At 45.4% G+C, this 14,378-nt stretch overlaps 1 protein-coding gene across 1 annotated transcript; it reads right to left on the bottom strand.

Annotated features, from left to right (window-relative positions):
- Positions 1-6,783: 6,783 nt before the first annotated feature.
- Positions 6,784-14,096, bottom strand: LOC119302573 (B-box zinc finger protein 18-like). The gene is made up of 5 exons (XM_037579609.1): positions 13,731-14,096; positions 7,811-7,907; positions 7,611-7,726; positions 7,286-7,525; positions 6,784-7,177 (listed from the first exon to the last, which is right to left on the bottom strand). The coding sequence occupies exons 1-5, from the start codon at positions 13,821-13,823 to the stop codon at positions 7,088-7,090; spliced, it is 636 nt and encodes a 211-aa protein (XP_037435506.1). The 5' UTR covers positions 13,824-14,096; the 3' UTR covers positions 6,784-7,087.
- Positions 14,097-14,378: the final 282 nt, after the last annotated feature.

Genomic DNA, 14,378 nt, shown 5'->3' with positions numbered 1-14,378 from the left:
TCGAGAGGTATGACACCTCTGACAAGTACTTTGCCTACAAGATGGAGGAGAATAGCTCAACCAGTGAGCATGTGCTCAGAATGTCTGAGTACTACAATCGCTTGAATCAAGTGGGAGTTAATCTTCCAGATAAGATAGTGATTGACAGAGTTCTCTAGTCACTACCACCAAGTTACTGGAACGTCGTGATGAAGTATAATATACAAGGGATGACGAAAATGATTCCCAAGCTCTTCGTGATGCTGAAATCGACGAAGGTAAAATTCAAGAAAGAGCATCAAGTGTTGATGGTTAACAAGACCACTAGTTTCAAGAAAAAGGGGCAAAGGAAAAAAAAGGGAACTTCAAAGAATGGCAAGCAAGTTTCCACTCCCGTGAAGAAACCCAAAGCTAGACCTAAGCATGGAACCGAGTGCTTCTATTGCAAAGGGAATGGTCACTGGAAATAGAACTACCCCAAATACTTGGCAGATAAGAAGGATGGCAAAGTGAAAAAAGGTATATTTAATATACAGATTATTGATGTGTACTTTACTAGTCATAATAGCCCCTAGGTATATGATACTGGTTCAGTTGCTATGATTAGTAACTTGAAACATGAGTTACAAAATGAACAGAAACTAGTTGAGGGCAAGGTGATGATGTGTGTTGTAAGTGATTCCAAGGTTGATAAGATCACCATCGTACACTCCCTTTACCTTCGGGATTAGGATTGAACCTAAAATAAATGTTATTTGGTGTTTGCGTTGAGCACAAATATGATTGGGTCATGTATATTGTAATACGGTTCTCATTTAAGTCAAAGAATAATTGTTGTTCTATTTACATGAATAAAACCTTATATGGTCATACACTCAATATAAATGGTTTATTGAATCTCGATCGTAGTGATACACATATTCATAATATTGAAGCCAAAAGATGCAAAGTTAATAATGATAGTGCAACTTATAAGTGGCACTGCCGTTTAGGTCATATTGGTGTAAAGCGCATGAAGAAACTCCATGCTGATGGGCTTTTGGAATCACTTGATTATGAATCATTTGATGCTTGCGAACCATGCCTCATGGGTAAGATGACTAAGACTCCGTTCTCCGAAACAATGGAGCAAGCAACTGAGTTATTGGAAATAATACATACTGATGTATGCTATCCGATGAGTGTTAAGGCTCGTGGCAGGTATCGTTATTTTCTGACCTTCACAGATGATTTGAGCAGATATGGGTATATCTACTTGATGGAACATAAGTCTGAAACATTTGAAAAGTTCAAAGAATTTCAGAGTGAAGTGGAAAATCATCGTAACAAGAAAATAAATTTTCTATGATCTGATCGCTGAGAAGAATATTTGAGTTACGAGTTTGGTCTTCATTTGAAACGATGTGGAATAGTTTTGCAACTCACGCCACCTGAAACACCATAGCGTAATGGTGTGTCCGAACGTCATAACCGTACTTTATTAGATATGGTGTGATCTATGATGTCTCTTACCGATTTATCACTATCGTTTTGGGGTTATGCATTAGAGACAGCTGCATTCACGTTAAATAGGACACCGTCTAAATCCGTTGAGACGACACCATATGAACTGTGGTTTAGCAAGAAACCTAAGTTGTCGTTTCTTAAAGTTTGGGGCTATGATTTTTATGTGAAAAAGTTTCAACCTGATAAGCTTGAACCCAAATCGGTTAAATGCGTCTTCATGGGATACCCAAAGGAAACTGTTGGGTACACCTTCTATCACAGACCCAAAGGCAAGATATTTGTTGCTAAAAATGGATCCTTTCTAGAGGAGAAGTTTCTCTCGAAAGAAGTGAGTGGGAGGAATGTAGAACTTGATGAGGTAATTGTACCTTCTCCCGAATTGGAAAGTAGTTCATCACAGAAATCAGTTCTAGTGATTCCTACGCCAATTAGTGAGGAAGCTAATGATGATGATCATGAAACTTCAGATCAAGTTACTACCGAATCTCGTAGGTCAACCAGAGTATGGTCCGCACCAAAGTGGTATGGTAATCCTTTCTGGAAGTCATGTTACTAGACCATGACGAACCTGCGAACTATGAGGAAGCGATGATGAGCCCAGATTCCACAAAATGGCTTGAGGCCATGAAATCTAAGATGGGATCCATGTATAAAGAACAAAGTATGGACTTTGATTGACTTGCCCGATGATCGGTGAGCCATTGAGAATAAATGGATCTTCAAGAGGAAGACGGATGCTGATAGTAGTGTTACTATCTACAAAGCTCGAATTGTCGCAAAAGGTTTTCGACAAGTTCAAGGTGTTGACTACGATGAGATTTTCTCACTCGTATCGATGCTTAAAAGTCTGTCCGAATCATGTTAGAAGTTGCCGCGTTTTATGAAATCTGACAAATGGATATCAAAACTACATTCCTTAATGGATTTATTAAAAAAAGAGTTGTATATGATGCAACCAGAAGGTTTTGTCAATCCTAAAGGTGTTAACAAAGTATGCAAGCTCCAGCGATCCATCTATGGACTGGTGCAAGCATCTCGGAGTTGGAATATATGCTTTGATGAGTTGATGAAAGCATATAGTTTTATACAGACTTGCGGTGAAGCATGTATTTACAACAAAGTGAGTGGGAGCACTACAGCCTTTCTGATAAGTATATGTGAATGACATATTGTTGTTCGGAAATGATGTAAAATTTTCTGGAAAGCATAAAGGAGAATTTTAAAGGAGTTTTTCAAAGAAAGAATTACTTGTAAAGCTACTTACATATTGGGTCAAGATCTATAAAGACGGATCAAGACGTTTGATAAGACATTCGGTGAGTACATACCTTGATAAGATTTTGAAGGAGTTCAAAATGGATCAGTCAAAGGAGTTCTTGCCTGAGTAGTAAGGTGTGAAATTGAGTAAAGACTCAAAACCCGACCATGGCCAAAAATAGAAAGAGAATGAAAAGTCATTCCCTATGCCTCAGTAATAGGTTCTATAAAGTATGCTATGTTGTATCAGACCTATTGTACACCTTAGCATGATTTCGGCAAGGGAGTACAATAGCGATCTAGGAGTAGATCACTGGACAGCGGTCAAAACTATCCTTAGAGGACTAAGGAAATATTTCTCGGTTATGGAGGTGATAAAAGAGTTCGTCGTAAAGAGTTACGTCGATGCAAGCTTTTTACACCAATCTAGATGACTCTAAGTCTTGATATAGATACATAATGAAAGTGGGAGCAATTAGCTAGAGTAGTTCCATGCAAAGTATTGTAGACATAGAAATTTGCAAAATACATGCGAATCTGAATGTTGCAGACCCGTAGACTAAACTTCTCTCACAAGCAAAACATGATCACTCTTTGGGTGTTAATCACATAGCGATGTGAACTAGATTATTAACTCTAGTAAACCCTTTGGGTATTAGTCACATGAAGATGTGAACTAATCGCATAAAGATGTGAACTATTGGTGTGAAATCACATGACGATGTGAACTAGATTATTGACTCTAGTGCAAGGGGAGACTGAAGAAAATATGACCTAGAGGCAATAATAAAGTTGTTATTTATATTTCCTTATATCATAATAAATGTTTATTATTCATGCTAGAATTGTATTAACCGGAAACTTAGTACATGTGTGAATACATAGACAAACATAGTGTCCCTAGTATGCCTCTACTTGACTAGCTCGTTAATCAAAGATGGTTAAGTTTCCTAGCCATGGACATGTGTTGTCATTCGATGAATGGGATCACATCATTAGAGAATGATGTGATGGACTAGACCCATCCGTTAGCTTAGCACTATGATCGTTTAGTTTATTGCTATTGCTTTCTTCATGACTTATACATGTTCCTATGACTATGAGATTATGCAACTCCCGAATACCGGAGGAACACTTAGTGTGCTATCAAACGTCACAACATAACTGGGTGATTATAAAGATGCTCTACAAGTGTCTCCGATGGTGTTTGTTGAGTTGGCATAGATCAAGATTAGGATTTGTCACTCCGATTGTCGGAGAGGTATCTCTGGGCCCTCTCGGTAATGCACATCACTATAAGCCTTGCAAGCAATGTGACTACTGAGTTAGTTGCGGGATGATGCATTACGAAACGAGTAAAGAGACTTTCCGGTAACAAGATTGAACTAGGTATGATGATACCGACGATCGAATCTCGGGCAAGTAACATACCGATGACAAAGGGAACAAACGTATGTTGTTATGCGGTTTGACCGATAAAGATCTTCGTAGAATATGTAGGAACCAATATGAGCATCCAGGTTCCGCTATTGGTTATTTGACCGAAGATGAGTCTTGGTCATGTCTACATAGTTCTCGAACCCGTAGGGTCCGCACGCTTAATGTTCAATGATGATATGTATTATGAATTATGTGATTTGATGTACCGAAGATAGTTCGGAGTCACGGATGAGATCACGGACATGACGAGGAGTCTCAAAATGGTTGAGACATAAAGATTTATATATTGGAAGGCTATATTCGGACATCGGAAAGGTTCTGAGTGGTTGGGGTATTTTTCAGAGTACCGGAGAGTTACGGGAATTCGTCGGGAGAAGTATTGGGCCTTCATGGGCCTTAGTGGAATGGAGAGAAGGGCCACAAGGGGAGGCTTCACCCCCCCCCCACATGGGCTGGTCCGAATTGGACTAGGGAGGGGGCGGCGCCCCCCTCTTTCCTTCTCCCTCTCCTCTCCTTCCTTCTTCTCCTACATGGACTAGGAAAGGGGGAAACCTACTCCTACTAGGAGTAGGAATCCCCCCTTTGGGCGCGCCCCTTGAGGCCAGCCCTCCTCCTCCTCCTCCCCTCTTTATATACGGGGGAAGGGTGCACCCCATAGACACACAAGTTGATCTCTTAGTCGTGTGTGGTGCCCCCTCCACAGATTTCCACCTCGGTCATATTGTCATAGTGCTTAGGCAAAGCCCTGCGTCGGTAACTTCATCATCACCGTCAACACGTCGTCGTGCTGAAGAAACTCTCCCTCGGCCTCAGCTGGATCTAGAGTTCGAAGTACATCACCGAGCTGAATGTGTGCAGATCGCGAAGGTGCCATGCGTTCAGTACTTGATCGGTTGGATCGCGAAGACGTTCGACTACATCAACCGTGTTACTTAACGTTTCTGCTTTCGGTCTACGAGGGTACGTAGACACACTCTTGCCTCTCGTTGCTATGCATCCCTAGATAGATCTTGTGTGATCGTAGCAATTTTTTTGAAATATTGTGTTCCCCAACAGAAGAGGCCTACAATCTCCGCCTCCTCGAGCACCGGCGCGCGAAGGAGCAACTCACTACCAGCACAGGCATCGCGACAGACGTGGACATGGGCGAGCAGGAGATGTTGCTCCAATCCTACCGCTCCGCCAGCAACATCCGCCGCGGCCGCTAGCGGTACCGCGTCCATGAGGCGGATGTGGAAGCCGCCTTCAAGGAGATCGACGAGGTGATAGATGAAGTTTACGGCAAGGACGAGGAAGACGTCGCCAACTCCACCTCGGCCGCGCCCCGCCGCCGGGACGACGAAGCCGATACATCCGCGGGCGCCGCTGGCAGCGAGGAAGAGTAGAGCATCAGAGGCCGCCGACGCTCGGGTCCCAAGAAGGCCACTACTTCTCCCCTCCCAATCTCAAACCTTGATATATGAAGCTAAGCTTAGCGGGGTCGTCATCGTTGGCCGATTAGCCGCTTGTAGGCTGAGGAGGTGCAGCTTCATTTCCTGGCTCTCATGGCTGTCCGGACATGGGGAACAAGCGTCAACGGTCATTTAAACTAGGTTTAGAGTACAGTTTAGTTAAAATATGTTAAAATATAATGATTTTGCTCCAGTTTAGATGAAAAAGCATCTAGTTTTATGTAGTATGAATGAAAATCATTTGGTTTGTTTAAATATTCATCAAATTTGTTTATTTCCATTAAATTCCGTTTGAAATGTCTCCGGACATTTGTGGCTATGGTTGGATGGCCGGCTTGTTCGTATCCATGAACTGGTCCCCCGGTCCGCAGGCAGATACGGTGTCCGGTTTAGAGTTGGAGGTGTCCTTATGGCATATTTCGTACTGTGGCTGGCTGGCTGGCGGGATCAACTGCTTAAACCAGTTCACCTGTCGGAACGATGTGTGACAGATATCTCGTTCGGAGGTTTGCACGGTAGCGAGGCAGAGTTGCCAGCGCTTCCGGAGATTGGAATAAATCTCGGTCGAAGATGCCTGCATATCTTGGTAGAGATGCAAATGTAACAGCCTAACAACGGAGCAAGTGGCCATGTAGCTAGGCACCCAGTAGCAGGCCAGGTGAAGAGGATCATGCCAGAGAGATGCATTGGATTGGTTGAGATGAACTTCAGAGTCCCTGGAAACTTCTACAGAGAATCAGGAGGTTGGCTTAGTTGGCTGCAAGATGATCGATCTGGTGATACCCAAACCATGGCATTGCAGAAACTGGAAAGAGACCAGACACGTTTGTTTTCAAACAATTGGCCAAACCAATGTATGGACAGGTCAGGTGTTTGGTTTACTGCCCAGAAGCGAGCCAAAAATTTGGTGCCCAACCAAACCTTGAGAAAGTTTCATTGGCATTACCACTCTTTTGTACCAAAACAGGCATTGCCAAACTTTATGTTTTGGCAGCAAAGTAAACAAGATCACAGCTTGCACAACAGCGGCCTTTCGCACTCCGGCTTCGTTACGTCAAGCGGCCGCAAATGCTCATAGATAACACGTACTCCTAGCAGCATCTCTTTTTTTTAGAGAGAGAAAGAGAGAGCACTCCTTGCAACATATTAGTTCTGGCATTCACAGTAGTTGGCATGTATAGCAGTTCCAGTACACAAAATGAGAGATCTATTATTTCTTTGTACAGTTCCCGATAGCATACAACAGAAATCCGCAGCACAGCGTCTAGTGCATGCCATGCTTAATCCAGATACAGTCGTTAGCTTCGTCTCTATTAAAAAACAACACACATTCTAAGGTCCCTGCAACGATACATTTAGCCTGGCCACTAAGGCTAAAGCTAATTCAAGCTCCCGGTGCGGACGAAATGTTTATAACAGCAACCGAAGCAATTTACATTCTGAGATTCCAATGTTTACTTGTCGGTGGCTCCATCGTAATTGCATGTTGGGACCACTCCTGAAGAGTCATGGTTGTTGTTGTGGCTATGATCCACTCCATGAGTCTGGATTTGCCACCAGGAAGAGTAATGGAGACAAGAGGAGAGACTGTAAGTACTTGGGAAAGAACACTTGAGACAAGTTACTTCTGTTATGGCAAAAATAGGACAGACCTGGGAACTTGAACCTTGCCCATTATTACGAGCTGGCCTCATATTAAGATCAAACATTTTTGAGTCAATGGCACCCTGGCCGTTGCAATTGCCATCTGAGGCCGGATCATAGGCATTGTGGTGGTGGTTCACCATTTGCTCCTTCTCTACCGAATGAGCATTATTTTGGTCCCTTGGGTTTTCAGACTCCATCTGTTGCATGGCTACATCGTCCATATGCCCTGGTTTATCTCCTGGAAACTAATCAAAATTTCAAACCTCAAGTAATAATATAATATAGTACATGAGATTTCAACCATTAGTTGATTAACAATTAAAATCATACTTCGACTCGTTGTCTTAGCAGCAAGTATCTTCCATGGGTTCGTTTCCCACCAACATGAACAGCCATATCACAACTCAGGCAAAGTGATGTACCATCTATGTCACAGTAGAAGAAAGCTGCATAGACAGGTCGAAAGCTGATGAAATCAAACTTTAATAGATAAGTGACATAAGAATTGTTTTAAGGTCGAAAATGCATACCAGGAGAACTTTCACATATATCACAGCGTACTAATTTATTAGGGTCCGCAAGCCCAACCCTTACATGCCGACTAGCAAGCTTGTTACACATATGTACCTGGAGTACAACATTCAAAGAAATATCAGAAACTGGAAGATGAAGATTGTGCCTTGACAATCAAGTATTCAAGTTATAATGATTTGAAGCAATGAAAACTGGAACGTGTATCTTTTTTAATAGTACTGCAGAAAGGATTTGCACATGCATCAGACATGCACTACTTTGGACAATAGTATGGCTATATATTACCTAAAAGCATAATAGAGCCATAACTTTTATCATTTGAATTTACAAATCAAGAGCACAACATTTGCTCCAGCTTGACCAAATAAGATACTGAATAGACTTTGGAACGCCAGTGCTTGTGATGAATTGTAAACCAACATAAGTAGCATCATTCTTCGTATGAAAAAATAACAGGATATAGCCTTCCCCATTTTTCTGTATGAAATTGGGACTACCATTTATACTATTTGTAAAATTTTGCTGACAAAAATGGTGTTTTCACCTTTAAGCAACTTTAATATGTTGTGCAACACAAATGCTCCCGACAATGTCACCACACTAGCAATGTCAGAACACCTATTTGGAGGGGGGGCATTGAAGGGGAGCCTTGGCGCAGTGGTAAAGCTGCTGCCTTGTGACCATGAGGTCATGGGTTCAAGTCCTGGAAACAGCCTCTTACAGAAATGTAGGGAAAGGCTGCGTACTATAGACCCAAAGTGGTCGGACCCTTCCCTGGACCCTGCGCAAGCGGGAGCTACATGCACCAGGTTGCCCTTTTCAACTCCGCCTATGTTGTCTCAACATAGCCGGTCCCAAGCCCGGGTAAAGGAGGAGGGTTGTGATAGGCTTGGCGAGCCAACGTAAAAACTCAGCCACTCTTATGGAGATGAAACCCAAAAGATTTTCGTTGGGGCGTAACCCTCTCAGCGACGCGCCACATCGGAACCCGGGTGTGGTGGAAAATGGGCAAGGGCCGGGCCGTCACCCCCCAAGTGGCGCGCCGTATCTTGATCCGGATACGGTGGCAAGTGAGCGAGGATCGGGTCGTCGCATCCTTAGTGGCGCGCTACATCGGCGCCCGGATGTAGTGGAAAATGAGCAAGGGTCTTCGCATTTGACTCGACGAGTGCGAAGGGTAAGGAAGCTAGCCGAGCCTAGGAGGATTCGCTTAGGTAGCTGGAACGTAGGGTCTCTGACAGGGAAGCTTCGGGAGCTAGTTGATGCAGCAGTGAGGAGATGTGTTGATATCCTTTGCGTCCAAGAAACCAAATGGAGAGGACAGAAGGCGAAGGAGGTGGAGGATACCGGCTTCAAGCTGTGGTACACGGGGACGGCTGCAAACAGAAATGGCGTAGGCATCTTGATCAACAAGAGCCTCAAGTATGGAGTGGTAGACGTCAGGAGACGTGGGGACCGGATTATCCTGGTCAAGCTGGTAGCTGAGGACTTGGTTCTCAATGTTATCAGCGCATATGCCCCGCAAGTAGGCCACAATGAGAACACCAAGAGGGAGTTCTAGGAAGGCTTGGAAGACATGGTTAGGAGTGTACCGATTGGTGAGAAGCTCTTCATAGGAGGAGACCTCAATGGCCACGTGGGTACATCTAACACAGGTTTTGAAGGGGCGCATGGGGGCTTTGGCTATGGCATCAGGAATCAAGAAGGAGAAGATGTCTTAAGCTTTGCTTTAGCCTACAACATGATTGTAGCTAACACCCTCTTTAGAAAGAGAGAATCACATCTGGTGACTTTTAGTGGTGGCCAACACTCTAGCCAGATTGATTTCATCCTCTCGAGAAGAGAAGATAGGCGTGCGTGCCTAGACTGTAAGGTGATACCTGGGGAGAGTGTTGTACCCCAGCATAAGCTGGTGGTTGCTGACTTCCGCTTTCGGATTCGTGTCCAGCGGGATAAGCGTGCCAAGGTCGCTAGAACGAAGTGGTGGAAGCTCAAGGGGGAGGTAGCTCAGGTGTTCAAGGAGAGGGTATTTAAGGAGGGCCCTTGGGAGGAAGGAGGGGATGCGGACAATGTGTGGATGAAGATGGCGACTTGCATTTGTAAGGTGGCCTCGGAGGAGTTTGGAGTGTCCAGGGGAAGGAGAAGCGAAGATAAGGATACCTGGTGGTGGAATGATGATGTCCAGAAGGCGCTTAAAGAGAAGAAAGATTGCTTCAGACGCCTATACCTGGATAGGAGTGCAGACAACATAGAGAAGTACAAGATGGCGAAGAAGGCCGCAAAGCGAGCTGTTGGTGAAGCAAGGGGTCAGGCATATGAGGACCTCTACCAACGGTTAGGCACGAAGGAAGGTGAAAGGGACATCTATAAGATGGCTAAGATCCGGGAGAGGAAGACGAGGGATATTGGCCAAGTCAAATGCATCAAGGATGGAGCAGGCCAACTCTTGGTGAAGGACGAAGAGATTAAGCATAGATGGCAGGAGTACTTCGACAAGCTGTTCAATGGGGAGAATGAGAGTTCTACCATTGAACTGAATGACTCCTTTGATGAGACCAGCATGCGTTTTGTGCGGCGCATCCAGGAGTCTGAGGTGAAGGAGGCTTTAAAAAGGATGAAAGGAGGCAAGGCGATGGGCCCTGATTGTATCCCCATTGAGGTGTGGAAAGGTCTCGGGGACATAGCGATAGTATGGCTAACCAAGCTTTTCAACCTCATTTTTCGGGCAAACAAGATGCCAGAAGAATGGAGACGGAGTATATTAGTACCAATCTTCAAGAACAAGGGGGATGTTCAGAGTTGTACTAATTACCGTGGAATTAAGCTGATGAGCCATACAATGAAGCTATGGGAGAGAGTCATTGAGCACCGCTTAAGAAGAATGACAAGCGTGACCACAAATCAGTTTGGTTTCATGCCTGGGAGGTCGACCATGGAAGCCATTTTCTTGGTACGACAACTTATGGAGAGATATAGGGAGCATAAGAAGGACTTGCATATGGTGTTCATTGACTTGGAGAAGGCCTATGATAAGATACCGCGGAATGTCATGTGGTGGGCCTTGGAGAAACACAAAGTCCCAGCAAAGTACATTACCCTCATCAAGGACATGTACAATAATGTTGTGACAAGTGTTCGAACAAGTGATGTCGACACCGATGACTTCCCGATTAAGATAGGACTGCATCAGGGGTCAGCTTTGAGCCCTTATCTTTTTGCATTGGTGATGGATGAGGTCACAAGGGGTATACAAGGAGATATCCCATGGTGTATGCTCTTTGCGGATGATGTGGTGCTAGTTGACGATGGTCGGACGGGGGTAAATAGGAAGTTAGAGTTATGGAGACAAACCTTGGAATCGAAAGGGTTTAGGCTTAGTAGAACTAAAACTGAGTACATGATGTGCGGTTTCAGTACTACTAGCTGTGAGGAGGAGGAGGTTAGCCTTGATGGCCAGGTGGTACCTCGGAAGGACACCTTTCGGTATTTGGGGTCAATGTTGCAGGAGGATGGGGGTATTGATGAAGATGTGAACCATCGAATCAAAGCCGGATGGATGAAGTGGCGCCAAGCTTCTAGCATTCTCTGTGACAAGAGAGTGCCACAAAAGCTAAAAGGCAAGTTCTACAGGACGGCGGTTCGACCCGCAATGTTGTATGGCGCGGAGTGTTGGCCGACTAAAAGGCGACATGTTCAACAGTTAGGTGTGGCAGAGATGCGTATGTTGAGATGGATGTGTGGCCACACGAGGAAGGATCGAGTCCGGAATGATGATATACAAGATAGAGTTGGGGTAGCACCAATTGAGGAGAAGCTTGTCCAACATCGTTTGAGATGGTTTGGGCATATTCAGCGCAGGCCTCCAGAAGCTCCAGTGCATAGCGGACGGCTAAAGCATGCGGAGAATGTCAAGAGAGGGCGGGGTCGACCGATTTTGACATGGGAGGAGTCCGTTAAGAGAGACCTGAAGGATTGGAGTATCGACAAAGAGCTAGCTATGGACAGGGGTGCGTGGAAGCTTGCTATCCATGTGCCAGAGCCATGAGTTGGTTGCGAGATCTTATGGGTTTCACCTCTAGCCTACCCCAACTTGTTTGGGACTAAAGGCTTTGTTGTTGTTGTTGTTGCATTAATCACTATTTGGGCTCATTTGCAGTTCTGCAAAAGGTCAAGTAGGCACTCTTTTGGTAACGGAGCAAATTGCTCGGAAAACGTATGCTCCAGCGTGCAACATGCCACGAACATCCTAGCAGTTTGGGAACTTCCAGTAGGTTGCAGAAAATTGGTAGGTGGAGGGACCACTTCTAGTCCCAGTAGTATACTTGCTAATTAGCAAAATAGTATTGTCTTCTAATCACATACACATGCTTTGACAAGGCAACAGTTTCGTACACAACTACACAATTTATTATCAACTGGAAACAGAAACATAGTCCTAGCATACTGTGACAAACACTAGCTAGTGTGACACCTTCTTTTAAGTTCATGAGAAGACCTGGGTTCTTATGTTGGGCAATCAGCGTGCATGAGTTCTGTAGAAGATCTAATGCTGACAAGTACTGTTCATTAAACATGTATTCCTTCCGTCCCAAAATAAGTGTCTCAACTTTAGTGCAACTTTGTAAATAAGTGTCTCAACTTTAGTGCAACTTTGTACTAAAGTTAGTACAAAGTTGAGACGCTTATTTTGGGACGGAGGGAGTATTACAGAACATCAAAGGAAAGAAAAACGAGCATACAATGGTTATAAGATGATAATAGGCACCGCAAAAGATTATCATTTGAACATTTTTATAAGAGCATTTGACACCTCCAACAAAGCACAGCAATAGCACAGAACGGACAGATAAAGTAATTAATGGGTAAATCAAGACATAATATAAAAATAATAGCAACAAGCCAAAAATGTTCAAAGAACTATTGTTTATGAAATGTGTTTCATAATATGTCAAACAAAAATGATCAAAATCTAGAAATGATTGGGCGCATGAAGCCACCGGGACCTCAGCCCACCCACATGCACAATAACCCACATATAGTACCATCAACATCAGCTATAGCTTTATCAGACAGCAGCATCCACCTCGGTACATTTAAACTGGTTTAAAAAGCATTTCATGCCAAGTTGGAATGTTCACCTAAAAAACAATATGTACTTTGTATGCACTGCTGATTTTGAATAGCATGATACCGATTCTGTAGCTTCTCAGAAAACAAATAAACCAAGGTCACAGCCTACATCATAAGGTATACTGTGTAGGGAATATCATTTGCATTTCGCATAACTAGTTTTACCACTAAAAGAATGAGAAAAAGAATAGAGAATATTCTCATTTATACAGATTGGCCATTTCGGAACTGAACTTCAAGTGATCCATAAGCATAAGTTTTCGAGGATAAGAACAACGTTTGACACATGAGCAACAAAGTTGTGTAAACCAATCACCCTTTTTTTTTGCCCCATCGCACCGTATTGAGAAATTTGTAGTCTCGCAAGGTCAGCTAAACCATAATCTCTACAGAGTCACCAACTATATGTGGGATTCGGGGTGCAAGCCCATGGTAATCACCAGACTCGAAATACGTAGATATAGCAGGAATATTAGTAATTTACTACTGTAGTATGAAGCCAACGCCATAGTGAACGAAAAATTTCAGATAAAGGGAGTAGCCTTTTCAAAGTTGTTTTTCAAAAAACGTCAGAGCTGTCAGGACAGCTCTCCCAGATCCACCATGCGAGAAGACGAACGTAGTGGAGCGATTCTCTCGATCGCAGCTCCAGATCTACCCAGCCATCGGAGCAACAGCCAGCGACCCGTGGCTGGTCAACACCGCATACTGAGGCAGCAACGCCAAGGCGTAGCCCGATCCGCGTGGCTGGACAGATGGTCGCGGGAGTAGGGAGAGAGAGCGCACCTTCTCGTCGCAGGGACGGCAGAGGGCGGCCTCGTCGGCCGCGCAGAAGAGCACCGCCACCGCGCTCTCGCACACATCGCAGATCGTCCTCATCCCGCCGCGGCGCGCGCAGTCATCGTCCGCCCTCCATCCCGCCCTCCCTCCTCACTCCCCTCCGCGCGCTACGTCCTCTCTCTCCGCCCTCGGATCGACCTCTCTCCGCCTCCGCGCTGTGCTGTGCTGTGCTTCGGCTGCGGCGACAAGTCGGCAGCGGGGAGGGCGACTGGACGGGTAGAAGACGCGGCAGCGGCGGGAGCCGGGGGTGTTTGTGGGGAGGGAGGGAGGAGGGAGGAGGCGGAGGCGAGATGTGATGTGGCAGCGACTCGCGAGCTGGAGGCGGAGGACTCCCGCGGGACTGGTGGTGCGGAAGCCGCCGCGGGATCGGCGGTGGGGCCCCGCGACCCACGGGCGCACACCCCCGTGGACCCGGCCCACGCGGCCGCGGGCCGTACGGCGCGCGGGCCCCCCCGGCGTCTCTGCGGCGTGCCGACCTCCGGCGCATGGACCCGGCTCATGCCGCTGTAAAGCGGGAGGGGGGACGCCCAGCTTTGGGGCTGCTTCGGGTACCGGATAAAATGGCCGACCCGCGCCGCTGACGGTGGGGCAGGG

Source organism: Triticum dicoccoides, chromosome 5A (assembly GCF_002162155.2).
Source record: "Triticum dicoccoides isolate Atlit2015 ecotype Zavitan chromosome 5A, WEW_v2.0, whole genome shotgun sequence".
Classification (NCBI taxonomy): domain Eukaryota; kingdom Viridiplantae; phylum Streptophyta; class Magnoliopsida; order Poales; family Poaceae; genus Triticum; species Triticum dicoccoides.
This window is presented reverse-complemented; position numbering and strand designations above follow the sequence as displayed.